The sequence below is a fragment of the Raphanus sativus genome, chromosome 6, assembly GCF_000801105.2.
Source record: "Raphanus sativus cultivar WK10039 chromosome 6, ASM80110v3, whole genome shotgun sequence".
In the NCBI taxonomy this organism is placed as follows: Eukaryota; Viridiplantae; Streptophyta; class Magnoliopsida; order Brassicales; family Brassicaceae; genus Raphanus; species Raphanus sativus.
The window spans coordinates 40,522,264-40,548,051 of record NC_079516.1 but is presented as its reverse complement, the minus strand read 5'-3'; the positions used below and the strand labels follow the sequence as shown (position 1 = coordinate 40,548,051).

Below are 25,788 nucleotides of genomic sequence, written 5' to 3'. Positions count from 1 at the left end.
ATCAATTGTCGTTTGACCTTCCCTACAAAATGAAAACTAAATATATAAATATTTAACCACGTAACTTATAGCTGTCAGTATTATTATAACTGATTCATGTAACTTATCTTTCTAAACCAGTAATTTCATGTATGTATTATTATTTTTACTCTCTAATTTTGTATGATCAATTGTATGTTTTGTCACATAGCTATTTTAACAATTCTCTAATATAGATAAAATCGTATTATTATATATTTATAACGTGTTTAGGTACAATAACAAGAGATATTGATGTCAAAAAAAAAACAAGAGATATTATAGTTCGAGTAATTTGTTATTATCTGCTCACAAAATCAATATATAAGATAATATAGTTATAATAATATAGTTATAAAGAAGTTTCCTACTTTTCCGCTAAAAAAAATAACCATATAAAAAATATAATACAAAGTCAAATTTCATATACCAATTTAAATTATGATTTTTATATTTCACATTAAATTTTTAAATATAATATATGTGATTATTTATATGATAGTACATATAAAATACTATTAATTATATGTTTGCTCTATTTTTAAAGAAAAAAATAGATTGTGAGTTAGAGGTGGGCGTTTGGATATCCAACCGATTATGTTTGGGTTTGTTTTAGTTTCAGGTTTCTGAGGTCAAAGATTTTAGTCAAATTCGGATATTTCTAAATTTTGGTTCGGATTCGATTCGGATCTCTGCGGGTTTGTTTGGGTTCGGCTAATCCATTTAAATTATTTTAAAATTTATTATATACTTTAAATTTCTCAAGAATATAAACAAAATAATATATTACAGATAAATTTGAATAACATATGTTAGAATACCTGAACTTAACATATAAATTGGTTTGATTTAAATATTTGGATAGATAATCAATAATTATTTTAAGTATATTTGGTGTTTTGAGTATACTTTAAATATTTTAATTTCACTATTTATATATATATTCAATTATTTAAAGCAACTTAAAAGTACTATATATATTCTGGATGTTTTTATATACATTAAATCAAAATTTTATATATATAATATATATATATATATATATATAAGTATATAAATCTATTTCGAATACATTCAAGTATCCGAAATATTTCTGTTCAGATCGGATTCGGTTTCAGTTCTCTAAATACCAAAATTTTGATATTGAATTAATTTTGGTTTGAGTCTGGTACTTCTTTTTGGATCGGAAATGTTTCGATTTTTTGGATTGGGGTTCTTTGTCCCACTATAATATTGACATGAAAAACAAAAATATTTTATAAAAATATACCGCACGAGCGTGCGGGTCAAAATCTAGTTTCTAGTTAAAAGAATTGGCTGAATATACGCAGTAACAACAAATATTAGGTAAATACCCTCACTCGTTTAAAACTCTAGATCTTTGTAGCTTCTATTACTTGATCTTTCAGTACTATCTGTACAATCATCTTCATCGTCATCCTCCTTTTTCTTATCTATTTAGTCTATTTCTTTCGTATCCCATCTTCTTTATTTTCTTTCATCTAATCTTCATTCAAAAATATTGTTGTAGAAGTTTTATTACTTTTTTATTCCATTATTTATCACTTTACAAAATTGTTTTCTTCTTCTTTTCATCTTTTGAACTTGATTTTAAATATTCAAACCTTAATTTTCACAGTTTTATTTTTCTGTTTCACCATAGATTTTTACCGTTCTCAAATCTAAAGTTTTTGGATACAATGAAATGGTAAAAAAGAGACAACATAGTAATAAAATTATATAAGAGAATATTGTTCATTGGTGGGATTCCATCTGATACCAACCAAAATTTTCTTAATAAGTACTTCAACAATTACAGAGAAGTTTTGTAGGTGGCAGGGATGCGAGAGAAAGAAATCTACATGATGAATTCCTCAACAGCCAGTGTCCGCTCGTTTTGGAACTAACATGTGTTGACCTTCTACTCTTCCTCATCTCATCCTTGCCACCATCCCTAATTTATGAATATCCCCATAAGACCTATGAAATTAAGAATTGCAATTGATTGCACGGTTTCAGCAACTTGGGAATGTACAACTTGTTCTAATATTTTCACTTAGATGTTATGTAAAATGTTAGTGCATAACTTGTTTATTAGGAAAACTATATTTAACAAATAACATGATTTGTTTCAGATATTTTATTTGTTAGCAGATATATGGTTCGTTAACTAACAGTGGCGAATCTAGGAAAAAAAATTTATGGGAACATAAAAATAAATAAAAAAGAAATAAGAGCTCCAGAAAAGGTTCGAACTGTGACATGGGGGGACAAGCCAACGGTTGAAACCAACAATGCTACGAAAAGCTTATCGTTTCTTATACAAATAGATTCATTTGTAGACTTTTGTGGGGGCAGCTGTCTCCTTGCTGAACAACGTAGGTTCGTCACTGTTAACTAATTCACATATCAACTAATAAGATATGTATCCAACAAACATATCAACTAACAAATCATGTATCGATTAGTAAACCATGTATCAGTTAATAAAACTATGCTGTAATTTTTTTTTTGTCATCAGTCTTTTATAAATCATTTATCAATTTGAATTATATCTTATATCTCATCAATCATTTATCAATTCGTTTATCAATTTGAATATTATTTATCATTAGCCGATATATGTTGTTATATCTTATCAATCATTTATCAATTCAAGTTATTTTTCATAACAACTAACAACCCATGTAACGGTTAATAATTCATGTATCGGCTAATGATAAATATTATGTTATATCGCATCAGTCTTTTATAAATTATTTATATTTGTTTTTAACAGCTAAAAACATATATCTTAAACATAAATAATATCAGATAACTAACAAAAAAACTGACTAGCTTATATATTATCTAAATCAAAATCAACTTCACAAACTCTTAATCAAGCAACCACTACCTAAACCATGGTTGACGAACTCGTCAATGTCGGCAAGTAACCCAACCACAACAAAACCGACCACAACCCAAAATAGCTATTGAGATTGGAAACTGAAAGTGGATTGTGATTATAAATTTTAAGTGGTGGAAATGGTAGGAGATGATGAGACTAATATTACGATGTTGATATAAATAAGAATATATGCGAATCTTGCTTGTAGAAATCAAAACGAATTGTAATTCAAACCTACAATTGTAATTAATAAGTTTAACTAAATCATTATCAAGAACATGAATATGATTCGAAAGAGAGAAGAGAGGAAAGAGGAATATGAGACCGAGATAAGAAATGGATATGATAAAAGAAGAGAGAGAATTAGAGCATCAATATCAGTGTCCTTAGGGGCGTCCTTAGGAGGGGGGGACCAAAAAGTATGAAACCAAGAAGTACAAGGGAGAGAAGTTCCTTAGATAAGGAACGTCCTTGCTGTGTCATCTGCACTGTTTGCGGGTCCCACAACACATGGTAGCCCGCCATTGGTTCTTCTTTTTTTTTTAACAGAAAACAATAAAAAAAAAAATTTTAAGGACTAGTTTTGGTCCCACCGATACATATACTTTTAGAAAGTATGGATAATATTGAAATTTTGAAATTTTGAAAATTGAATATTGGTTAGAGTAGTTTTCTAATTATGGATTTTTTCTATGTATATAGAACTTAATTTCTTTTTCCAGTTTCAGTATTTTATTCCTTAGGTCATCAATATTGTTATATTTCAGCTTAGACAAATTGAAAGATCATGGGGCAAATTTCTAAAATAGGCTCTCCAACATATAAAAACATAATACAAACTGGTACTCCAACTTAAATATCAAACAACATTGACTAATAAAAGCAAACAAAAATCTATACTAATAAAGTTGAGTTTTTTTATCTCCTTGGGGGGGAAAATGTCATGTGGCATTCTCCATTTAATAATTAAAATCTTTTTCAACTTTATTTAATGTGTTTTGGTATTAATTGTGATTATGTGTTAGTTTATTTTTGTTATTGACAATTTATTACAATGATGTTTTAATTTTGGATTAGAAATTTAATTTATTATGAATTTTATGTCTTGATCTTTTTTAGATTTCATAACTCTTATGTTACATTTTTTTAAAAATACTTTAAACTACTTTTTAATATTTTGTATGTCAACTAATGGAAACTAAAAATACAAAATGGAAACTAAAGTTAAGTATTTTCAAAAAAAAATTAAACATAAAATAGATACATATCCAAACTATTACTTTATGTTTGAAAACATTTAAAATATTAACTTTAGTTTTTATATATTTATTTTCATAACTAATATATTATTATATAATAAAATTAATTCATTTACTAAACCGCGGTTCACCGACGGTTGAACCAATGATCCAGAGATCCGGTAAATCGTACAGTTCAATGTCTGGGTCGGGTGTCAAAACACTGGTTTATAGGTTTTTTGTCTTTGATGTTGACGATGGAGAATGGAGCCTCTACGATTCTCCTTCTTTAACGCAATCGACGTAACCGTCATATAATCAATCTAGAAATTCCACTCATCTCACTCTAATAATGTTTAGTAATTGATGGTGATTCAAGTCCAAAAGACTAACATTTGGTCTATTGGTATTGACACATAAACTTTATGGTATCTTCCCATGTTACACTGTGCAAGGAAACCAATAACTTCCCTGATGCATGATATCCGTGTTTACATTTTAAAAACCGTGAACATGATTAATATACTCTTAAAACGTAACTAATAAAAAGAATCATTACTTCCAATCTAAAATAAAATTAAAAAGTTGCCTGATTGTTAAAGTTATTTAAAATTGATGTAAACCACACACCACCCTCACCATTAATCATTTACACCACACTAACCATTTACTGTCAAAACCATTACTAAATGCAAAAGTCAGCAAGCCCGAATGTCACAGATAGTTAGAAATTGTTTTTCTCATGATCGTTATAGATACTAACATCTCATTTACTAATTAACAAGTTGACTTTTTACCAGGAAGATTTGGTGAAATTGTTCCATTCCGGTTAAAATAGAAGTTGTCCATTAAATAGAGGAGTTTAGGAACTATTTATAGTTTTTAGATAAAAAACATATTTAGATTCATATTAAGATTCGTTGATATTCTAAATAAAGGTGGACAAACAAGAATTTCGTTATGAACACACACAAAATCTTTCATTATAACAAAACTAATATAGAAAATAATTTCATGTTTCTTATTTTAAGATACATTTTTGAGAGACCTTGAAACAAAAGTAACACATACAACTCGCACCTCTATATTTTAAAAGTCAACATGGTAATTTTAAAAATATATATTAGATACTCACCAATTATTTTACCAAAAATTGACACTTCACCCTTATTTTTTATAAAAATTTTAAAATTTGAAACGTATTTCATCTTTCTATTATTTGAACTAAATATATTAGTAAAAGTTTTATAGTTCATATATAGTTATTTAATAATTAATAATATAAGTATGTTCTCTATATAAAACATCAACTTTATTTTATGTTTAAATTCCAACTAAATTAATTTTGTTATGACTATCGGCTTTTTATTCTATTTTTATTAAATTGATTAGTAACAACCACTTATGCTATTACACTTTGAACTAAACAATTTCAAACAAAGTAATGCACTACGGTCACTAACCACTATAAAAAAAATCAGAAAAATCATTTTTAATATATTTTTTTATATTTAACATATTTTATTTGTTAAAACCATATAATAATTTATAAATTTATGTAAAAGTATAACATACAAACCCGGCGCGTAGCGCCGGAAAATCACTAGTAAAATAAAGATTATGCATCTTATATCTTATAAATGTTATCACCAAAACCATAAGAATCAGAAATTTTAGTGTACTTTTCGTTCTTTTCCTGGCTTTTCTAGCAATCACTTGTTTCCACCAATAATTTTATTATTTGACATGTTTCTTGAATATGAAAAACAAAGAAAAACAGTAATCATCTAAAACCAAAAAAAAAAGATACAATCATAAGAAATGGATGTTTTTGAGTGGACTCGATGCAAGATTATGAATAACAGTTTCTCAATCAATATCATCTAACATGTTTTTTCATTGCATAAAATAGCAAACCACTTAAATTTTCTTAAGAAACTGAAGATTTAAAATAATATTTCAATAAATTTAATTTTGACAAAATTCTTTCAGCTCAAACTACAGTCACTTGTATTTTTTTGGATAAAGGGCTCAAAAAGAATATTATAAGCAATTGAATCACGTTGATAATAATCAAGAACTTTGATAGGTTCCAATGGTATATCATGCAAAGTAGTTTGCAAGATTCTCAATTTATTACATAAATCATTTAAATCAACATCTAAAGAACTACAATGAGAAACACATTTAGTGAAAATTAGTAAAATGTTATCGTATTTCACTTTCGTTCTAAAAAGCCATTAATGGAAATATGGAATAGTTGTTGCTTGGCGGTGAAGCTGCATCACCTTGTCATTGAGATGTTTTTTCCCAAAATTAAATTTGTACAAGTCACCAAAAAGCAATCCGACCCGGTTTTTAGTACGGGGTGTATCCTAATCCAACCCGGACCGGGTGGTTATTTCTTGTGGTCGTTAGCGCAAAGACCGGATAAGTTGAAGAAATTCCCGACCGTTATTTTACTTCGCAGAAGGGATAGAGAGAGAGAAAAAAACACCAAACAAACAATGGCGACTGTGAAACTCTCTCTGTCTTCACCTTCTCCCTCTTCGATTCAGTCAAAGTTATCTGCGGCGTCTTTCATCCCCAATGCAGCGCGTGCGTTTAATGCGACACCGTCGGCAAAGTCGCGGTTCATTGGTAAATGCTTGAGATCAAGCCCGATGACAATACACAGAGGATCTCGCTCCGTAGAAATCACTTGTTCTGCTTCATCTTCTCCTGCTGCTACTCTTCCCTCAGCTCTTCTCTTCGATTGCGATGGCGTGCTTGTTGATACGGAGAAGGACGGTCACAGGATCTCCTTCAACGACACTTTCAAAGAGGTGGTCAACCTCTTTTCTCCCCCCAATGAATCTTTTATCAGATGATTTAGAAACTGCAACTTGAGCTTTGCTTATTTTTTTTATCAGAGAGGTTTGGGTGTTACCTGGGATGTCGATTTGTACGGAGAACTACTGAAAATAGGTGGCGGGAAAGAAAGGTATTAATTACCAGAACTCGATCCTGATCAAGTTTCAGTTTAACTTGTCTGAATAAAATATTCTTTTTTTTCTTTTTTTTTTTTTTGCATTGAGATGGGTTTGTTTTTTTGTTTTGTAGAATGACAGCGTATTTTAATATGGTGGGTTGGCCTGAGAAAGCTCCCAAGGATGAGGCAGAGAGGAAAGCGTTCATAGCTGGGCTTCACAAGCAGAAGACTGAGCTTTTCATGGTTCTCATCGAGAAAAAGCTGCTTCCTCTTCGTCCCGGTGTTGCCAAGTTAGGACCAATTCTATTTTCTTGATGCTATCACTTGCTTTTGATGCAAACGTCTTTGTTATATAGCCCTCATGGGATTTGATTTTAAAACAGAACTTAGGACATTTAGAACATATTTGATGGATTCTCATGATTCTATTGAATTGTTTGTTAAGGCTAGTTAGTCATCTCTAGGAATCATGTACAATGTTGTGGTTTTATTATTGAAACATCACCTCTTGTATGATCCAGTAGCTTCGGCTACCTTGGTTCAACTAAGCCTATTCATGTTGGCACTTTGCAGATTGGTTGATCAAGCTTTAACGAATGGAGTAAAGGTTGCTGTGTGCAGCACTTCAAATGAGAAGGCGGTATGATCCACTCAGGTTCTACTACTTCAGTTTCCGAGGCCATATTAGTCTTTACAAACATATAAAATGGATACGCAGAGCTGTGTTTGTTATTTCACAAAGAATGCTCTCAGATTTGCCTCTAGCTTCAAAGAAACGTAATATAATGTATAATATTATTATGGAAACGTGTTCTCAGGTTTCTGCTATAGTTTCATGCTTGCTTGGACCAGAACGAGCAGAGAATATCAAGATATTCGCTGGAGATGTAGTTCCTAAAAAGAAACCTGACCCGGTAATTTACTAAGAGCATCTCCAACCCAACCTCAAATCCTCAAATTTTGAGGTTTTTGTCATTCCAACCCAACCTCAAATCTTCAAATTTTGAGGTTTTGAATAGTGACACCTCAAATTTGAGGTTTCAGTATTCAAAACCTCAAAACTACTATTCATTTTCTTTCTAGTCCTTACAATTATTTTTTTTCACAAATACATTTGCTAACTTTATTTAGAATAATTTAAATATACTAATATAAAATAAAATATAATATATATTACATAACATTAAATTAAAATTCACACAAATAGAAAATATATTAATAAAGCTCACAAAAAATAAAAATATATAAAAAACTTTATGATAAATTAAAGGAAATGAACACATATGAAAGCATTACGGAAATAGTGCTTGAGTAATTTGGTATTTTATATGTATTTTCTAAAATTTGTGTATATTTATGTTGTTTTATTATATATGTAATTTATATTATTTTATTATATATTAATACTGTAATATTGTGTGTTATATAACATATTAAAAGTATGTTTTATATGTACTTGTGAATTTTTATTATTATTAGTAATTTTTATTAATATCAAGGATTATAATGTAAATGAATAAACTTATAAGAATTTTTTTGAGGTTTCATGTTTGGAGCAACCAACCCTCAAATCCTCATTTTGAAGTTTTACTCCCCTTAAAATAAGGTTTTGGGTTGGAGATGCTCTAACCTTGTATTTTATCACAAAAAAATGTTTGTTTTGCTTCATCTCAGTTTAAAAGACGAGTTATCGAACTTTTGTTTGAACAGGCCATCTACAACTTAGCTGCTGAAACCCTTGGAGTGGATCCCTCAAAGTAAATATTAGTATGATTTTTTTACAGGAGAATGAGCTAGTTTTTTTTTTTTAATTAAACAAAAGTCTTCTAAAGAGTTGGCTCTGTTTGTGTATGCAGATGTGTTGTGGTTGAAGATAGCGCTATTGGACTAGCAGCTGCAAAAGCTGCGGGTATGACTTGTATAGTAACAAAGAGTGGGTGAGTAGTTTCACTAAACAGCTCTCTTCTGAAATAATCATAACCTGATGATTCAATAAATTCATAATCAGTCAGAAAAATGAAATTAAATATTCTTCATATATGTGGATTTGCAGATACACAGCAGATGAAGATTTTGTGAACGCAGACGCGGTTTTCGACTGCATTGGAGACCCTCCAGAAGAGAGATTTAATCTATCATTCTGTGGAAGCCTTCTCCAAAAACAGTTCGTTAGCTAAACTACAAACTCTCTCAAACATTGGTTGTGTATATTGAAAAGACTTAATTCACTGTAAACTACAAACTCTCTCAAACATTGGTTGAGATTTTGTCTCATGCAATGTCACAGTTTCAACTTCTCAAGAGACTATATGCACACATGGAAAAAAAAAAAACTAAACCACTATAATCAGCATAAAGGAGATGTCACATGCATGTGTTTAATGGTGTAATGATGATACCACCTCATTGATCTTTTTTCTCCACAGAAGTCTCAACGGTCACTTCTGCTTCTTCTTTTTCTTTACCATCCGAATCCAAAAGCTTCTCCTGTATCTTCGTCACACCTTTCTCAACCGGTCCCATCGCTTGGTTTATCGTAAGAACCACATCCTTCACCACATGTTGACCACCGTCCATAACTATATCCTGCACGCTCTCCTTGATGCTTGTTCCCGATGCTTCGACATGAGTCTCCTTCTTCTCGACAACATCACCACCTTCGTCTAGCTTCACTTCAGTCTTCTTCCCCGTGATTTTACCGCACTCTGATACCGGGATGTAGTGGTAAGGCTCAACCGGGAAAACAAAGATATGCGCCACGGCGGCTATGGCCATCTCGATGCAGATGAGAAAGTCCTGCAATGCGTTCTGGAACCTTCCTTCTTTTGGAAGCACGCCGTAGTAGCAGAGCAGCGCGATGCCGAAGCCTTGCCACCAGGTGGCAAAGACGATGGCCTTGAAGCTGATGAACTTGGCCAAGGGTTTGATTTCTTTAAGACGTTCGTGAGTCACGTTGTAGAACTGAACTAGGCAGAACAGAGCCCACATCTGGCTGAAGTTTAGCACCACCGCTATGTATGGATATCTACAGAAAAAAAAATCAAAAGATTCGTCACTTGTTTTATTTTATTTTTCTCCATCTGATGAAAAACAAACACATTATGTGTTGTTTTTTCCTGGCATTACCCGTAATACCATTTGAATTCACCATCACCATAAACACCGAGAAGCTCCAACAAGAATGCCAAGAATGCGCAAAAGGTTTTGAGGATCATCTGAAAATAAAAGAAAAATTAATATAAAAAAGAAGAAGAAGAAGCAACCTGGTTGAAGAAGGAGAAGGCGACTTACATACTGGACAAGACCGAACTTCTCTATCACAAAGAGCTCTGGTCCCAAGACATATGGTTCACACAAGAACTTCCATAATGGGTTCCTCTGCCTCTGCCTATTATTATTCTTCTTCTTCTTTTTCTTCCTCTCGTTTTCTTCTCCTTCTAGTAATGGTTCTCTTGATTCATCGTCGAGCAATTCAACAACTCTTCTCTCACCACCTGAGTATTCGCATAGTTAGTTTTAAACTTTAACATGATTCTGAATTCGAACAAGAGAGAGAGAGAGAGAGCAGAAAAAGTAGTTCACCTAGACAAGCGACCAGGTAGCTTCCAAAGGAGTACAAAGCGAAAGCCTCATAACAGTTTCTCAAAATGTCACAAGGCAGTGAGAGTTTTGCATTGGACAAGGATATTATCTAAAACCACAGCATAATAAACCATATTGAAACTACAAACTCCTGAAAGGGGAGAAAGAAAGAAAGAGAGATCACACTTACAGATTCAGTGGCGTAAACAGGGACCATAAACAAAACAGGAACAATCCATTTTTGCTCCTACAAAAACTCATCAAGAATCGGTTTCTCTTCTTAAAAGACAATTATTATGAAAGCTATAACAAAAACTACAATTCCCTTCAAAAAATACGCAAGAACCTGTCACGCAGATATATACAATGTAATAACATGAAACTATACGTCAGAGAAAATATAAATATAAAGAGAATGAAGAAATCTCAGGTACGGACAGAGGGATTGGTGTAGAAACGGAGGTGCTGGATGATAAGGAAAAGGGAGAGACATATTGCGACGGCGGCAAAAGATCCTCCGACGAGAAGAGCCGGAAAATGTAGATCTCTGTACGTACTTGTCTCGCTTTGTCCCATGTTGACGACATCATAATAATAGATGAGGCAACATTATCTTTTTTATCAATCAAACTCTGCCTTTTTCAAAATACGTTTTTGCCTTTTTTTATCTTCTCTTTAACGATCGGTGTGGTTTTGGGTATATTATGCTCACGTGCAACCCGTTTGCGGACGCCACATAACATATGCGTTCTGCGACACGTCTCATAGTGAGAAAAAAGGGTAGATAAAATTATGGTCATAAAAATTGGTATGTAAATAGACATTATCCAAATTCTTTTGTCTAAAAATCTGATATATACAACTTAAATTGATTTAATTTTTTAACATGTTAAATTAAACAATACTATAAGTATATAATTCATAAATTTGTCTATTTACATATTTAATTTTGATAATTTATCATAATAACTTTATAATTAAACTTCAAAACTAAATTTTATATAAATATGAAAGATATATATGATATATCAATAATTCACTAACATCTAAATTTTATTTAGATTCAAATACTCGATAATACTTTATTAAAGATTATTTACTTTTTAATAACTCTTTAAACATTGGATAGCTGGATAAAAATATTAAAAGATTGTTCCTAATTTTAGGTGTTTTATTTTTGATTTATATTTACAACTATATAAATTATCAATTATGGTTTATGTAGTTTTAAAAACTAAAGCAAAAAAGTTGTAGAAACTTTTTTTCTAAAATTAAAAATATTGTTATAAGAAAATATATATATATATATATATATATATATTTGTTTCTACACCTATATAAAAAAAATTTCAAACTAAATTATATCATAAAATTTTTACAGTTACATCCTAACTAATCCTTCCAATCATAGATTATGTGCTTTCAAGTATGTGAACTATCCATACCATATTTCTTTTTTCTTTTCTGAAACATATGCCATGTGTTCATATTGTACTAATCCAATCAAATAAAAGGGAGTTATGCCAAATTTTAGTTTTGATTTTTTTCTTTATAATTTAAGATATATATTTTATTGCTTTTAGTTTTAGATATTATTTCAAAGTTTTAAAAGCACCGAATATAAATCTATATAAAAAAATATTTTTAAAGCAAATATATTTCGTTTAAAAGATTTGAACTGTAGGTATGATTTTTTTTACTAAAGCTTAATTACTTTGGTTTTATTAGTACAGAGAAAACTGAAGTTGTTTAGAGAATTCATCACCAACACCTCCAAAAATTTAAAACTATAAATACATTAATATCTAAATGAATAACATTACTAAAAACCAATTTGTATAGTGGCAAATGGAAAATTCCATGGTGTATTTGAATAAAATTAGCCACTTGATTTTTCTTTAAATAGATTTAACTATTGAAGTCTAAAGTCTCGTAGAATTAATGTTTGGGCCAGTAAGAATTGATGAATTTGGAGTTTTTGTTTGTATATTGAATGCAATTTCTGAAGAAAATAATCATGATATAAATCCATTTTAGTACGTTCTCATATAATAATGAGTATGGGCCAATAAGTATTGTTTGGGTTTTTACTCATTTATATTGTGTAAAAAGGTTTTGCTTTGGTGGGTTTCACTGTATTCAATACAATTTCAGAAAATTTCTTTGTTCAAGATACAAAATACAAATACACTACAAAACCTGAATCTTCCCGAAGAAATTGGTAAAAAAAGCAATGAAGCGATTCTTCAAGCCGATCGAGAAAGAGGGCTCATCAGCGCCTAAGAAGCCCTGCCTCCTCTCCCCGGAAAAGCGCAACGGAGAAGCAGTTGAAGAAGGAAAGAAACAGAAAGAGCCAACCAAGTTCGTAACTTGGAACGCTAATAGCTTCCTCCTTCGTGTCAAAAACGACTGGTCCGACCTCTCTAAGTTCGTTTCCGGTTTCGATCCCGATGTCATTGCCATACAGGTAAAATTCAATTCCGACCAATGTGAGTGAGTTAATCTTGTTAGGGTGTTTGTGTCTGAATCCCTCAAAAATTCTCCAGGGTTTTCGTTTCTTTGTTTAGTTCTTCTCTAGTGTTGCTCAAAGTTAGCTGTTGTGTCTTGGATTCATTCTTTAATGTTGAATGTTGGGTGTTGAGTGTGTTAGGAGGTAAGAATGCCTGCAGCTGGTGGCAAGGGTAAACCTAAAAATTATGCTGAGTTGAGTGATGACACCAAACCTTTGCGTGACGAGAAACAGGTTACCCTATTTTATTACCCTCTCTCAACATTTTCTATGTTACAAGCAGACTTTGGTGTGTTTGAGTTTAGACTCAACAATGCAGTGGTGTGGTTGTGCAGATACTGATGCGGGCTCTCTCAAGTCCACCATTTGAAAACTATCGAGTTTGGTGGTCTCTTGCTGAGTCCAAGTATGCAGGGACAGCCTTGCTTGTTAAAAAGTGTTTCAACCCCCTCAAAGTTTACTTCAACCTTGACAAACTAGGTTTTTTTTTAAAAAAAAAAACTTTGTTGCTTATATTATATATAACATAGAAATTTCAGATTGCTAACTGACTTATATATACTTGTTCAGCATCTAAACATGAACCTGATGGTCGTGTAATCTTAGCTGAGTTCGAGACGTTTCGTCTTTTGAACACGTATTCGCCTAACAATGGCTGGAAAGAGGAGGAGAATTCGTTTCAGAGGAGAAGAAAATGGGACAAGAGGATTCTCCAGTTCCTCTCCCAAACCTCTGATAAACCTCTCATATGGTGCGGCGACTTAAATGTCAGGTCAGTTTCTCTACCTCCTCCTCTCTTTTCTTCAAACCCCCTTTGATGATGTTCTTTCCTTTATTTTGTTTTGGAGTTATATGCAGTCATGAGGAGGTAGATGTTAGCCATCCTGATTTTTTCGCAACAGCAAAGCTTAATGGTTATGTTCCTCCAAACAAAGAGGTAATGCTTTCCTTGTCTCAGCATTCACACACTAGGCCTGAACCAAAGCTTATCCATGAAATGTATTTCAACATCACACGGTGACTATAAATGGTTTTTCTTTTTTTAAATTATTTGATCATACAGGACTGCGGACAGCCTGGATTCACGCCATCAGAGAGAGCACGCTTCGGTACAATCATGAAAGAGTATGTATAATATCTTTGCATTGGGAATGTCTTTAGTAGTAATATTTTGTAGAATAGAGATTATAGTTACTGACAAAATGTTGTTACAGAGGAAGGCTTGTTGATGCATACCGGTATCTACACAAGGAACCAGACACGGAAAGTGGGTTCTCATGGTCTGGGAATCCCATTGGAAAGTGAGTGGATGCCTCAAGCTCATCGTTATTATCATGTTTTCTAAAGCTTCATATCGATAATTTTTTTATTGTTGGAATAGGTACAGGGGAAAGAGGATGAGGATCGACTATTTTCTGGTTTCTGAACAGCTCAAAGACCGTATAGTTTCTTGTAAGATGCACGGTCGTGGGATAGAATTAGAAGGTACCGTTTAAGATTTAGTTGTGCAGTCTAGCTCTTTTGCAGCAACTTGGTTCTTGAATTTTTATTTATTTTGTTCTGTCAGGTTTCTATGGGAGTGATCACTGTCCGGTTTCACTTGAGCTTTCGAAGCCATCTTCAGAGTCGGAAGAGAAACAGGTTTCTAACTGAAAACCATCATCGTCTGCAACAGAAAACAAAGCTTTCTTTAGACTCAAACCAAAGCTTGTGTTATCAGAGTTGAGCTTAGATGAATCTTTAGTTTACTTTTGAAAGACTTAAAAAGATGTAGGTTGATGTTATTGAGACACGTATTTCTTCGCCTTGTTGCTCTGATGAGCTCTTAAAGGTACTACTTATTAGTAATCATTGTTATAATTTAACCAAATATTAACATTTGAATCTTCCCAAAAAAAAAGTTAGTATTAGTTTTTATCTTTGATGAGTGCTGAATTCCAAAGAGTCGGTAATTTTCTGATGTATTTTAGGAATAGATACCCTTTGCTTTATTGCGTAGTCAGTGGGTCGAGGCAACATTCGTTAAACAAACCAAGGGATCATATTCATTCATGTATATATATAAAAAGCACTATACAGTATATAGTATGTGCATTTAAATTATGCATTACTTTTTGGTGTTGAATTTCATTGTTGACTCATTGACATGAATTCTAATCGAAGTCAATTTTTGCTAATTACTAACTAAATACCTTGGTAACTTAATAAATCTTAGATATCAAAAGATTATAAAAAAGCTAGATGTATCGTAAAATGTTTAATCATCCCTGATAAATTTTACTTTTAAAATGTTTTTCTTATGAAACGTAATTCATTTTATATATATAAGGAAGACTGGTCGGGATAAAATGAGAGTTTTTGAATGTGCAAACGGACAGAGAGTCCAACAAGAAATGTGTGCGACTGTGACGAAAATGGCAGAATCGTAAATAAGACAAAGATGATTGCCCTTGTAAGAGGATTTCAAAAACCCTTCACAGTGGTTTCATTACTTGTTAAATACAGAGAAGAGAAAAATCACATCTCCTTTACTCTGCCCCAGACCCAAAATAAAAAAAATACAATTTTTTTTTCCTCTGTTTTCTTTAATCCAATAATAAAACAGAGACCTAAACGAGATCAAGCCCGTCGCTTTTCTCGAGGAAAAGACCCCTTTAACAAACCCAAACCTATTGGCTGAAGATATGGTGGTGCTGTGGGTGACTCGAATCTCTGTATAATCTGTTTTCGATTTTTTTTTTTCCTTTTGCTCTGTTTCTGCTCTGTAATGTCGATTTGAGGAGTACCCAGTGAAGAATTCGTTAGAAAGGTTTTGACTTTGGTGAGAGATGGCGGTTTCAGAGCAGAGCCAAGACGTGTTCCCATGGCTGAAATCGCTGCCAGTAGCCCCAGAGTTCAGACCCACTCTATCAGAGTTCCAAGATCCGATGGCTTACATTTCGAAGATCGAGGAGGAAGCTTCCAGATACGGAATCTGCAAAATCGTCCCTCCCCTCCCTCCTTCCTCCAAGAAAACCGCCATTAACAACCTCAACCGCTCTCTCGCCGCTCGAGCCAGAGCCAGGGCTCGCGACGGTGGCAACGGCAATTACGACGGTGGTGGTGGTGGTCCCACATTCACCACGCGTCAGCAGCAGATCGGGTTTTGCCCTAGGAGGCAGCGTCCAGTGCAGAGACCCGTGTGGCAGAGCGGCGAGCGTTACACTTTCGACGAGTTCGAGTTCAAAGCTAAGGGCTTTGAGAAGAGCTATCTCAAGAAATGCGGCAAGAAGAGCTCTGTCTCCCCCCTCGAAGTCGAGACGCTCTACTGGAGAGCCTCCGTGGACAAGCCCTTCTCCGTTGAGTATGCCAACGACATGCCCGGGTCGGCTTTCGTGCCTCTGAGTTTGGCGGCGGCGAGGAGGAGAGAGTCTGGTGGTGGTGATGGTGGGACTGTTGGTGAGACGGCTTGGAACATGAGGGCGATGGCTAGAGCTGAAGGGTCGTTGCTTAGGTTCATGAAAGAGGAGATCCCTGGGGTCACGTCTCCCATGGTTTATATAGCCATGATGTTTAGTTGGTTCGCTTGGCATGTGGAGGACCATGACCTGCATAGTCTTAATTACTTGCATATGGGTGCTGGTAAGACTTGGTATGGTGTGCCCAAGGATGCTGCTATGGCCTTTGAGGAAGTGGTTAGGGTTCATGGTTATGGAGAAGAGCTTAATCCTCTTGGTGAGTTTTTTTCTTTTCTACTAATATGCTTATTGCTATGGGATGGCTCTGTTTCCATTGTCACTTGTGTCAAAAAATGTCAGTAAAGGCTTGTGCTTGGATGTCAATTAGTGTATACTCAGTCTCTTGTTTTGATTGTTGGCTTTGTTGTATGCTCTGTTCTGTTGCTTTGAACTACTTTTTTTATTATTTTTCAAAGTAGCTTATGCAGCTGCATGTAAGCAAACTAAGTGGTAATACCTATTTATATTTTGTCTTTTACCAGTGACATTTTCTACTCTTGGTGAGAAGACAACTGTTATGTCTCCTGAAGTATTTGTCAGAGCCGGGATACCATGTTGCAGGTACTGGTTCTCTGTTTGTGCTCTGTTTAGAAAGTAAACTTCCAATTGCTCCAACCCTGTTTTCACTTTTCACATGCACAGTTTTTTTCTTTCATGTCTTTTCACGCAAGTGGTTTGCTTGTACCAGGTTAGTGCAAAATCCTGGAGATTTTGTCATCACCTTTCCAGGAGCATATCACTCGGGGTTTAGTCATGGTGAGCAAGCAACCTTTATTTAGTATCTTCAAGGCTTAAAGCGTTAATATAACCTTTATTATCCAAAACACACAATCTTGGGGGTGGTTGCAGGATTCAATTTTGGGGAAGCATCTAATATTGCAACTCCACAGTGGTTGAGAATGGCAAAAGATGCTGCAATCCGGCGAGCTTCCATAAATTACCCTCCAATGGTTTCTCATCTCCAGTTGCTTTATGACTATGCACTGGCTCTAGGTTCAAGGTACTCTTTCTTCTTTTTTCTATAGATTTCTACACACTCTTAAAAATGGTTTTACATAAGGTGTGCGTCACTCATTGCAGAGTGCCAGCTAGCATCCAAACCAAACCAAGGAGTTCTAGATTGAAAGATAAGAAAAGAAGCGAAGGAGAAAAACTGACTAACGAACTGTTTGTGCAAAACATCATCCACAACAATGAGTTGCTCCGCTCTCTTGGAAAAGGGTTTCCAATAGCTCTTCTTCCGCAGAGCTCCTCAGATATATCGGTTTGCTCTGACGTGCGGATTGGATCTCATTTGGGTGCTAACCAGGAACAGACAACTCTCCTCCATATAAAATCTGAAGACCTAAGTTCCGATAGTGTTATGGTCAGTCTCAGTAACGGTGTGAAAGAGAAGTTTACGTCTTTGTGTGAAAGGAACAGAGATCATCTGGCAAGCAAAGAGGACGAGACCCAAGGAACTTCGACAGATGGTGAAAGGAGGAAAAACAATGGAGCTGTGGGGCTTTCGGATCAGAGGCTTTTCTCTTGTGTTACATGTGGCATCTTGAGCTTTGATTGTGTTGCTATTATTCAACCTAAAGAAGCAGCAGCTAGATATCTCATGTCTGCAGATTGTAGCTTCTTGAATGACTGGACAGTAGCTTCCGGATCACTTCATCCTCGTAAGTTACACACTCACTCACTCTTCCTGTTAATGGCTGGTTTTAGCATTTTAATGAACTTTTGTTTCATTCTCTGCAGAAAGCATGGATAAGCATGATGTAGATAACTTGTACAATGATGTTCCTGTTCAAAATACGTATTCAATGAAGACCAGTGATCAAAGAACTTCATCAAGTTCCCCAACAAAAGAGAATAAAGATAATGGTGCCCTAGGGTTATTAGCAGCATATGGAGACTCTTCTGATTCAGAGGAAGAAGAAGATAACAGACGCTTAAATACGGATACAGATGGCAACGAGGAGGCTAGAGATGGTCTATCTTCTTCTACATGTGAGAAAGACAAAGAGGTGGACGTATCACATGCTGCTACTTCAAGCTGTTCGACGCTTTCTTGTATCAAAGGCGGGAATACAACATCACCTGTAGAAATAACTTTACCGTTCATTCCGAGATCTGATGACGATTTCTCTCGGTTACACGTGTTTTGTCTTGAGCATGCTGCGGAAGTGGAACAACGACTTCATCCTATTGGGGGAATTAACATCATGTTATTATGCCATCCAGGTAACAGACAAAAACTACAAGTTGTTTTTTGAAAGTGTGATGACATTGCTTAAGACAACGCTATTTTGCAGATTACCCAAGGATAGAGGCTGAAGGAAAGATAGTTGCGAAAGAGCTTGGTGTCAATCACGAGTGGAATGATACTGAGTTCAAGAATGTGACCCGAGAAGATGAGGAAACGATTGAGGCGGCGTTGGCAAACGTAGAAGCCAAGGCTGGGAACAGTGACTGGGCTGTGAAGTTGGGTATTAACCTTTCTCACAGTGCTATCCTCAGTCGCTCTCCTCTGTACAGCAAGCAGATGCCTTACAACTCCGTCATTTACAATGTGTTCGGTCGCACCTCTCCAGCAACTAGCTCACCCACAAGACCCCAAGTTTCTGGTATAAGATCTTCCAGACAGAGGAAATATGTTGCTGGAAAATGGTGTGGTAAGGTTTGGATGTCGCATCAGGTGCATCCTTTTCTGCTGGAGGAGGACTTAGAGGGGGAAGAAACTGAAAGAAGTCATCTGCGAGTTGCTATGGATGAGGATGTGACTGTTCATGGTAATGATTCTAGAGATGCAACCACAATGTTCGGAAGAAAGTATTCTAGGAAGAGAAAGGCGAGAGGGAAGGCCGCGCCACGCAAGAAGCTTACCTCTTTTAAGAGGGAAGCAGGAGTTTCTGATGATACATCAGAGGATCATTCCTATAAGCAGCAATGGAGGGCTTACGGGGATGAGGAAGAAGAGTCTTATTTTCAGACGGGAAACTCGGTTTCTGGTGATTCATCAAATCAAACGTCTGATCAGCAGCAACGGCTCAAGAGGATTCGTGGAGGAGACAAAGGTGTTAAAGAATTTGAGTCAGATGATGATGATGATGAGGTTTCAGAGCGTTCGCTTGGACGAGAGTATGCTGTAAGGGAATATGCATCTTCAGAAAGCTCCATGGAGAATGGCTTTCAGGTTTACAGAGAGAAGCAGCCAATGTATGGTGATGATGATGATGATGACGATGATGATGATGATGATGATAACTATAGGCACCCTGGAGGGGTTCCAAGGAGCAAACGGACTAAAGTTTTTAGGGATCTGGTTTCATATGATTCAGAAGAAAATGGCGTTTATCAGCAAAGGGAAAGAGTATTCACAAGTGATGCACAGACTAGTCGAATGGGTGTGGAGTACGATTCAGAAGAGAATTCATTGGAGGAACAAGACTTTTGCAGTAGAGGAGGGAAAAGAAAGCAAACAAGGTCCATAGCTAAACGTAAAGTAAAAACCAAGATAGTTCAGAGTCTGGGAGACACTTTGCTACAATCTGTTCCCAGAAAGAAGAATCAAGATTTGGATTTGTACATGGAGGGACCTAGCACACGGCTTAGGGTGAGAACCACGAAGCCCTCAAGAGGATCTTCAGCGACAAAACCGAAGAAAACTGGTAAGAAAGGAAGAAATGTTTCCTTCTCAGGAGTCGCAAGTGAAGAAGAGGTGGAGGATAATGAAGAAGAAGAAGAAGAAAGTGAGGAAGCTAGCACACGGATAAGGGTGAGACACGTGAAGCCCGCAAGAAGGTCTTTGGAGACAAAACCGAAGAAAAGTGGTAAGAAAGGAAGTAATGTAACCCTCGCAAGTGAAGAGAATGTGGAGGAAGAAGATGAGGAAGAGGAAGAGGAATGCTTGGGGTACCAATGCGACATGGAGGGATGCACAATGAGTTTTAGTTCAGAAAAACAGTTGTCTCTGCATAAAAGAAACATCTGCCCTGTAAAAGGCTGTGGCAAAAACTTCTTCTCACACAAGTATCTGGTTCAACACCAGCGTGTTCACTCGGATGATCGTCCACTGAAATGTCCATGGAAAGGGTGCAAGATGACGTTCAAGTGGGCTTGGTCAAGAACAGAGCACATAAGGGTACACACTGGTGAGAGGCCTTATGTTTGCGCTGAACCGGGTTGTAGTCAGACATTCAGGTTTGTCTCAGATTTTAGCAGGCACAAAAGGAAGACGGGTCATTCAGCAAAGAAAATCAAGAAAAAGTGACTTTGACTTTTAAAGCCCCCTTTTAGGTCTTTTCTTTTTTAACATGGAATCTCTCTATTATTAATCCATTGGATTAGAAGGAGAATTAGTGGGTTTAAAATTGTTCATCTCGGTCTGGTTATTGTTCTCATTCAAAGTCTTTTAACATTCAGGAGAGCCATTGTCTTGTTTAAGAACATCAGCTCTTCTTGTTGTATTCTCTGTTGTCTTCTTTAATGTTGAATAAATTTAAAAACAATCCTGGTTTTTAGTAGAATTTGTGCTTTGAACTCTCTCTTTCTTCTGTTCATCGATCCTGTTTTCTCTGACAGACTTGACGTCGGTTGGTCTTCTTCTTTTAGTTTCTTATCTTGGTCTCTTGCTTGTAAGGTCTGAGTTGGTGGTGTTGTAACGGGTCGGTTTCTACAGAAAATCGTCATTATATGTTTGTTTGGATGATATTCCGGCTAAGTTTGAAGCAAGTGTGTTTGAATGGTTCAGAGCATAATAAAGAGTGAGGAGATGGGCTTGGGCTTCCTTAATAAAGTTCGATTGTTGATGTTCTGATCTGTTCATTAATGTTAAAGAGTAGCTATTGCCTCCCTCCGTTTCGAATTAAATGTCGTTTTAAAACAAAAATCTATATTATTAAAAGAGAAGTACACTTTAAAAATGCACCTTAGTTTTTCAAGTTATTTACAATGGCATACCACTGAGAATATTAATTAAACTTTCTATAAAAATGTTTGTCTTAACCAGTTTATTAAATGTGTCGGTATCATTTTATTTTTTTATAGATAGTTTCTATTTTAATGCTTGTCTTTTTCAGTTTAGTTAATGTGTTGTCCTAAAACAAAATTTAACTTCTCTTATATTAAATAAATTTCAAAATTATATATTTGTTATCATAAAAAAAAATCTAAGATATTAATTTCAAAATTATTTATTGTCGTAAAATAAAATTTAACTTCCAGTCTCTATTAAAATAATTTCAGGATAAAATTGGATTTCCCTTTTCATCTAAACCAATGTTTATTCACCTCACATAGAGCTAGGTCTCAATAAGTCTAAAAAGTTATCGTATGAATAAATTTTCTACCTTAATGTTATATGTATAATTTCAACTTTTTCTCATATATAACATTAAGATGTACCTGTATAAAAATCAGTGTAAATCATTAATCTATGTAAAATATTACCGATCTACATATATATTTATCTATGTTTACGCTTCCAACCAACTACACAAATCGACTGTTGTTAACCTTTCTCAAAAAAAAAAAAAAATCAAATCGATTTTTCTTATGCTTTCACAACAAACCAAATCAATCATTTTAGAACACAAACAAAATATCTTTATTACTCTATCAAATCTATAATCAATATCAAATATTAATTAACTTTAATATAGTGACATGATTTTCGCTAACTATCTATATTTAGCTAATAAATAATAAATTATACATGTTTTTTTTCTAATAAAATCTGTTTAACTGAACTTGCAGAGTACTCAATATTAAATATAAGATTAAGTAAATGGTTAAGAATGAGGCAATTGCCTATATTCTTGCTAACTACATTATTTTTAGGAAACAATTGATTTGCTTTATAAATGTTATGGACATTTATTAATTAACTAGGTGTAACTAGACATGCAAACAATATACAACTTTGAAACAGAATGAAAAATAAACCAATTATTTCAAAAGAGATTTAATTACTCCATACCTTGATTCGTAAAGAAAAAACATCAGATTCACAAAGATAAAACATTAGACCTTCGATTAATGAGTTTTGAAATCGTCATCGCCATGGGAGAACACCAAAGTCGAGATATTTCTTTTTTTCATTCTTCACAATTTTTTTCTAAACACCGAACGGTTACAAAACAAAATTGTCGGTTAAAATAAGAGAGAGGTCATGAGCCACTAGACCAACTTAATTTGATCTAAAACACTATGGCCCTAACAAAAAATGTAATAACAATGAGCCGATTAAATTGATTTATATATGACTCAAAGTCATTTATTTCAACGTATTTTAAATTAACTAAATTGATTTATATATTTCATATATAATCTATCATTGTTTCATTTTAAGCTTTCTTTATATAATAAAAAATATTTTTCACACATTTGATTGTTTTCTAAAAACTCAAAAAGAACTCAATGTATCACAAGTAACTATTAACAAATACATCATTTAGTGTAAATCAAAAATTAAAAAAAATAAAATAAACATCCGCCCGGTCGGGCGGGTCATGGTCTAGTCTATCTTATTAAAAGAGAAATACACATTTAAAAATACCTTTAGTTTTCACTTTTATTTACACTTCATGCCACTGTAGTATTAATTAAGCTTCATATTTTTATGCTTGTCTTTTTCACTTCAGTTAATGAGTTTTCCAAAATTAAATACACAATTAAATAATACTTTCTATTTTAATACTTTGTCTTTTCCACTTAGATTAATGTGTTTTCCAAAATTAAATTTGAATTAAATACACTTCATTAATTTCTCCATTAAATCAATGTCAAATTCAAAAAAAAAATTACATTTTTATTGGACAAACAATTCATATAAATTATAATATAAACTTTTCATTTAACGAATCTGAACGAAAAAAATATTACCAAATTTGAACATAAACTAGATAATATCAAACGAATTTACAATTTTGGTATCTAAAGAACCATAACCAAACCTGATCCAAACGAAATATTTCGGATATTCAAATGTATTTAGATCATATTTATATACTTCAATATGTTAGCTATTTTTAGAGTTAATATCCAAGATATAAGCTATTTTAAAGTTGTTTAAAATATTTGAAATATAAAAAATAGTCAAAAGTAAACATCTAAAGTAGATAAACAATAATCAAAACACCAAAAATACTTAAAATATATATTTATTCTCCATCCAAATATTCAAGTTAAACTTAAATTTTTAATTTAGGTACTTTGGCTTACATTACTCAAATTTACATGTTATATTATTTTTATTTTTAGATTTACGGATATTTAAAGATATATAAATTTTGAAAATTTAAAATAGTTTAAACGGGTTATCAAACCCGCAAAAATCCGAATCAAACTGGAACCAAAATTTATAAATACACGAATAAAGCTATAATCTTTAAACTCGAAAAATCTCAAACCCAAATAGATTTTAACCGAATTCGAATAGGTACCCAAATATTCACCCCTAACTTAGTCAATATAAAACGATCAACTATTATAATTATTCTATTTAGTATAAATAAATAAAAACTAAAAGTGAAAATTAATATCCGTACGGTCGCACGGGTCAAGATCTAATTTATTTTAAAATAAATGTTGTTTTATAATTTCAATACAAAATTTATTGATTTTTTATTCTAAATTATTTTTCTATTGGTTGAAATCTGGTTAGATCTATTGATAATGATGTTTTTATCTAGTAATTATACAAAATTAAATGTTTTATTAATTTATGTGTTAAAATCTAGAACGAGAAGTAAAATAAAACGGAGGGAGTAGTATTTTGTTCTGGTTTGGGGGGAGGCGTGATGATGATGTTATACGCCAACTTTCGTTCCAAGGGATTGTTCATCATATGCAGTGAATATGTCAATTGGCCGGTTTGTTTATAAGCTCGGTTTTAATTAATTGTGAACGGGTCATGTAAATTCTCAACTAAAAATAGTCTAAATGTAATTTTATATTTTCGGCGAAAAAATAACTTTATGGTTTTGATCTGAAAATGAAACTTCATAGATTTGAGAGATGACAAAATTTTATAGTTTTAACAGAAACATAATTCTGTAAATTTAACAGAAAATATAATTTTAACCGAAACCTGATCAGTAGTTACAAAGGCGTCAAAATAGTCATCGATTGAAACTAAGAAACATTTTCTTTTTAAAAAAATTTGAAGAGAGAAAGGAGAGAAAATATATGGTTTTGATCTGAAAATAAAAGTTTGTGAATTTGGCGAGAAGACAAAATTTTATAGTTTTAACAGAAACACACAATTTTATAGATTTAACGGAAAATATGATTTTAACTGAAACTTGATCAATAGCTATAAAGACGCCTAAATAGTCACCGACCAGAACCAAGAATCATTTTTCTCTCTAAAAGTTTTTGAAAAGAAAGAAAATCATATGGTTTTAGATTTAGCGGAAAGACAAAATTTAACAGAAAAGTATGGCCTGATCAGTAGTTACAAATGCGCCAAAATAGTCATCAATTGGAACCAAGAAACATTTTCTTTCTAAAAATTTTGAAGAGAAAAAGGGGAGAGAATATATGGTTTTGATCTGAAAATAAAAGTTCATGGATTTGGCGAGAAAACAAAATTTTATAGTTTTAACGGAAACACACAATTTTATAAATTTAACGGAAAAATATGATTTTAACTGAAACTTTATCAAGAACTATAAAAACGCCTAAATAGTCACCGGCCAGAATCAAGAATCATTTTCTCTCTAAAAAATCTTGAAAAAGAGAAAATCATATGGCTTTAGATTTGACGAGAAGACAAAATTTAACGGAAAAGTATTACCTGATCAGTAGTTACAAAGGCGCCAAAATAGTCTTCAATCGGAACCAAGAAGTTTCTCTTTCTAAAAATTTTGAAGAGAGAAAGGGGAGATAATATATGGTTTTGATCTGAAAATAAAAGTTCGTGGATTTGACGAGAAGACAAAATTTTATAGTTTTAATAGAAACACACAATTTTATAAATTTAACGGAAAATATGATTTTAACTGAAACTTGATCAATATAAAGACACTTAAATAGTCACCGACCAGAACCAAGAATCATTTTCTCTCTAAAAATCTTGAAAAGAGAGAAAATCA

General features: G+C 33.4%; 4 protein-coding genes across 5 annotated transcripts; 3 read left to right on the top strand and 1 right to left on the bottom strand.

Moving 5' to 3' along the window:
• The first annotated feature begins 6,608 nt into the window (after positions 1-6,608).
• Positions 6,609-9,413, top strand: LOC108806670 (CBBY-like protein). Its single transcript, XM_018578838.2, has 8 exons — positions 6,609-6,971; positions 7,059-7,129; positions 7,249-7,407; positions 7,691-7,757; positions 7,936-8,031; positions 8,828-8,874; positions 8,974-9,054; positions 9,171-9,413. The coding sequence occupies exons 1-8, from the start codon at positions 6,654-6,656 to the stop codon at positions 9,292-9,294; spliced, it is 963 nt and encodes a 320-aa protein (XP_018434340.1). The 5' UTR covers positions 6,609-6,653; the 3' UTR covers positions 9,295-9,413.
• Positions 9,304-11,355, bottom strand: LOC108806669 (protein LAZ1 homolog 2). Its single transcript, XM_018578837.2, has 6 exons — positions 11,138-11,355; positions 10,890-10,946; positions 10,700-10,808; positions 10,409-10,611; positions 10,244-10,332; positions 9,304-10,142 (listed from the first exon to the last, which is right to left on the bottom strand). Exons 1-6 carry the CDS (start codon positions 11,273-11,275, stop codon positions 9,521-9,523), a joined length of 1,218 nt encoding a protein of 405 aa, XP_018434339.1. The 5' UTR covers positions 11,276-11,355; the 3' UTR covers positions 9,304-9,520.
• A 1,502-nt stretch (positions 11,356-12,857) lies between these two features.
• On the top strand, positions 12,858-15,086 carry LOC108807265 (DNA-(apurinic or apyrimidinic site) endonuclease). Of its 2 annotated transcripts, none has more exons than XM_018579531.2 (9): positions 12,858-13,166; positions 13,350-13,442; positions 13,544-13,688; positions 13,779-13,980; positions 14,067-14,145; positions 14,272-14,333; positions 14,423-14,509; positions 14,596-14,693; positions 14,776-15,086. In XM_018579531.2, the coding sequence occupies exons 1-9, from the start codon at positions 12,933-12,935 to the stop codon at positions 14,859-14,861; spliced, it is 1,086 nt and encodes a 361-aa protein (XP_018435033.1). In that variant the 5' UTR covers positions 12,858-12,932; the 3' UTR covers positions 14,862-15,086. The 2 variants fall into 2 exon arrangements, with proteins under 2 accessions (XP_018435033.1, XP_018435032.1); XM_018579530.2 differs by having other exon boundaries at positions 12,861-13,166; positions 14,590-14,693.
• A 641-nt stretch (positions 15,087-15,727) lies between these two features.
• LOC108812275 (lysine-specific demethylase REF6) lies at positions 15,728-21,198 on the top strand. The gene is made up of 7 exons (XM_018584496.2): positions 15,728-16,922; positions 17,188-17,266; positions 17,394-17,461; positions 17,555-17,705; positions 17,786-18,369; positions 18,449-18,934; positions 19,006-21,198. Exons 1-7 carry the CDS (start codon positions 16,037-16,039, stop codon positions 20,961-20,963), a joined length of 4,212 nt encoding a protein of 1,403 aa, XP_018439998.1. The 5' UTR covers positions 15,728-16,036; the 3' UTR covers positions 20,964-21,198.
• The last annotated feature ends 4,590 nt before the right edge of the window (positions 21,199-25,788 follow it).

What these genes read in the sequence shown, in the direction of transcription:
- LOC108806670 (XM_018578838.2), top strand. Translation starts at nt 6,654, where the DNA reads ATGGCGACTGTGAAACTCTCTCTGTCTTCACCTTCTCCCTCTTCGATT. An exon ending in ATAGGTGGCGGGAAAGAAAG is followed by an intron (nt 7,130 to 7,248) that starts GTATTAATTACC and finishes TTTGTTTTGTAG; the next exon opens with AATGACAGCGTATTTTAATA. An exon ending in CTTGGAGTGGATCCCTCAAA is followed by an intron (nt 8,875 to 8,973) that starts GTAAATATTAGT and finishes TTGTGTATGCAG; the next exon opens with ATGTGTTGTGGTTGAAGATA.
- LOC108806669 (XM_018578837.2), bottom strand. Translation starts at nt 11,275, where the DNA reads ATGGGACAAAGCGAGACAAGTACGTACAGAGATCTACATTTTCCGGCT. An exon ending in CTACCTGGTCGCTTGTCTAG is followed by an intron (nt 10,612 to 10,699) that starts GTGAACTACTTT and finishes GCGAATACTCAG; the next exon opens with GTGGTGAGAGAAGAGTTGTT. An exon ending in AGTTCGGTCTTGTCCAGTAT is followed by an intron (nt 10,333 to 10,408) that starts GTAAGTCGCCTT and finishes TTTTATTTTCAG; the next exon opens with ATGATCCTCAAAACCTTTTG.
- LOC108807265 (XM_018579530.2), top strand. Translation starts at nt 12,933, where the DNA reads ATGAAGCGATTCTTCAAGCCGATCGAGAAAGAGGGCTCATCAGCGCCT. An exon ending in TGCGGCGACTTAAATGTCAG is followed by an intron (nt 13,981 to 14,066) that starts GTCAGTTTCTCT and finishes AGTTATATGCAG; the next exon opens with TCATGAGGAGGTAGATGTTA. An exon ending in TCTGGGAATCCCATTGGAAA is followed by an intron (nt 14,510 to 14,589) that starts GTGAGTGGATGC and finishes TTGTTGGAATAG; the next exon opens with GTACAGGGGAAAGAGGATGA.
- LOC108812275 (XM_018584496.2), top strand. Translation starts at nt 16,037, where the DNA reads ATGGCGGTTTCAGAGCAGAGCCAAGACGTGTTCCCATGGCTGAAATCG. An exon ending in GCCGGGATACCATGTTGCAG is followed by an intron (nt 17,267 to 17,393) that starts GTACTGGTTCTC and finishes TGCTTGTACCAG; the next exon opens with GTTAGTGCAAAATCCTGGAG. An exon ending in GCACTGGCTCTAGGTTCAAG is followed by an intron (nt 17,706 to 17,785) that starts GTACTCTTTCTT and finishes CACTCATTGCAG; the next exon opens with AGTGCCAGCTAGCATCCAAA.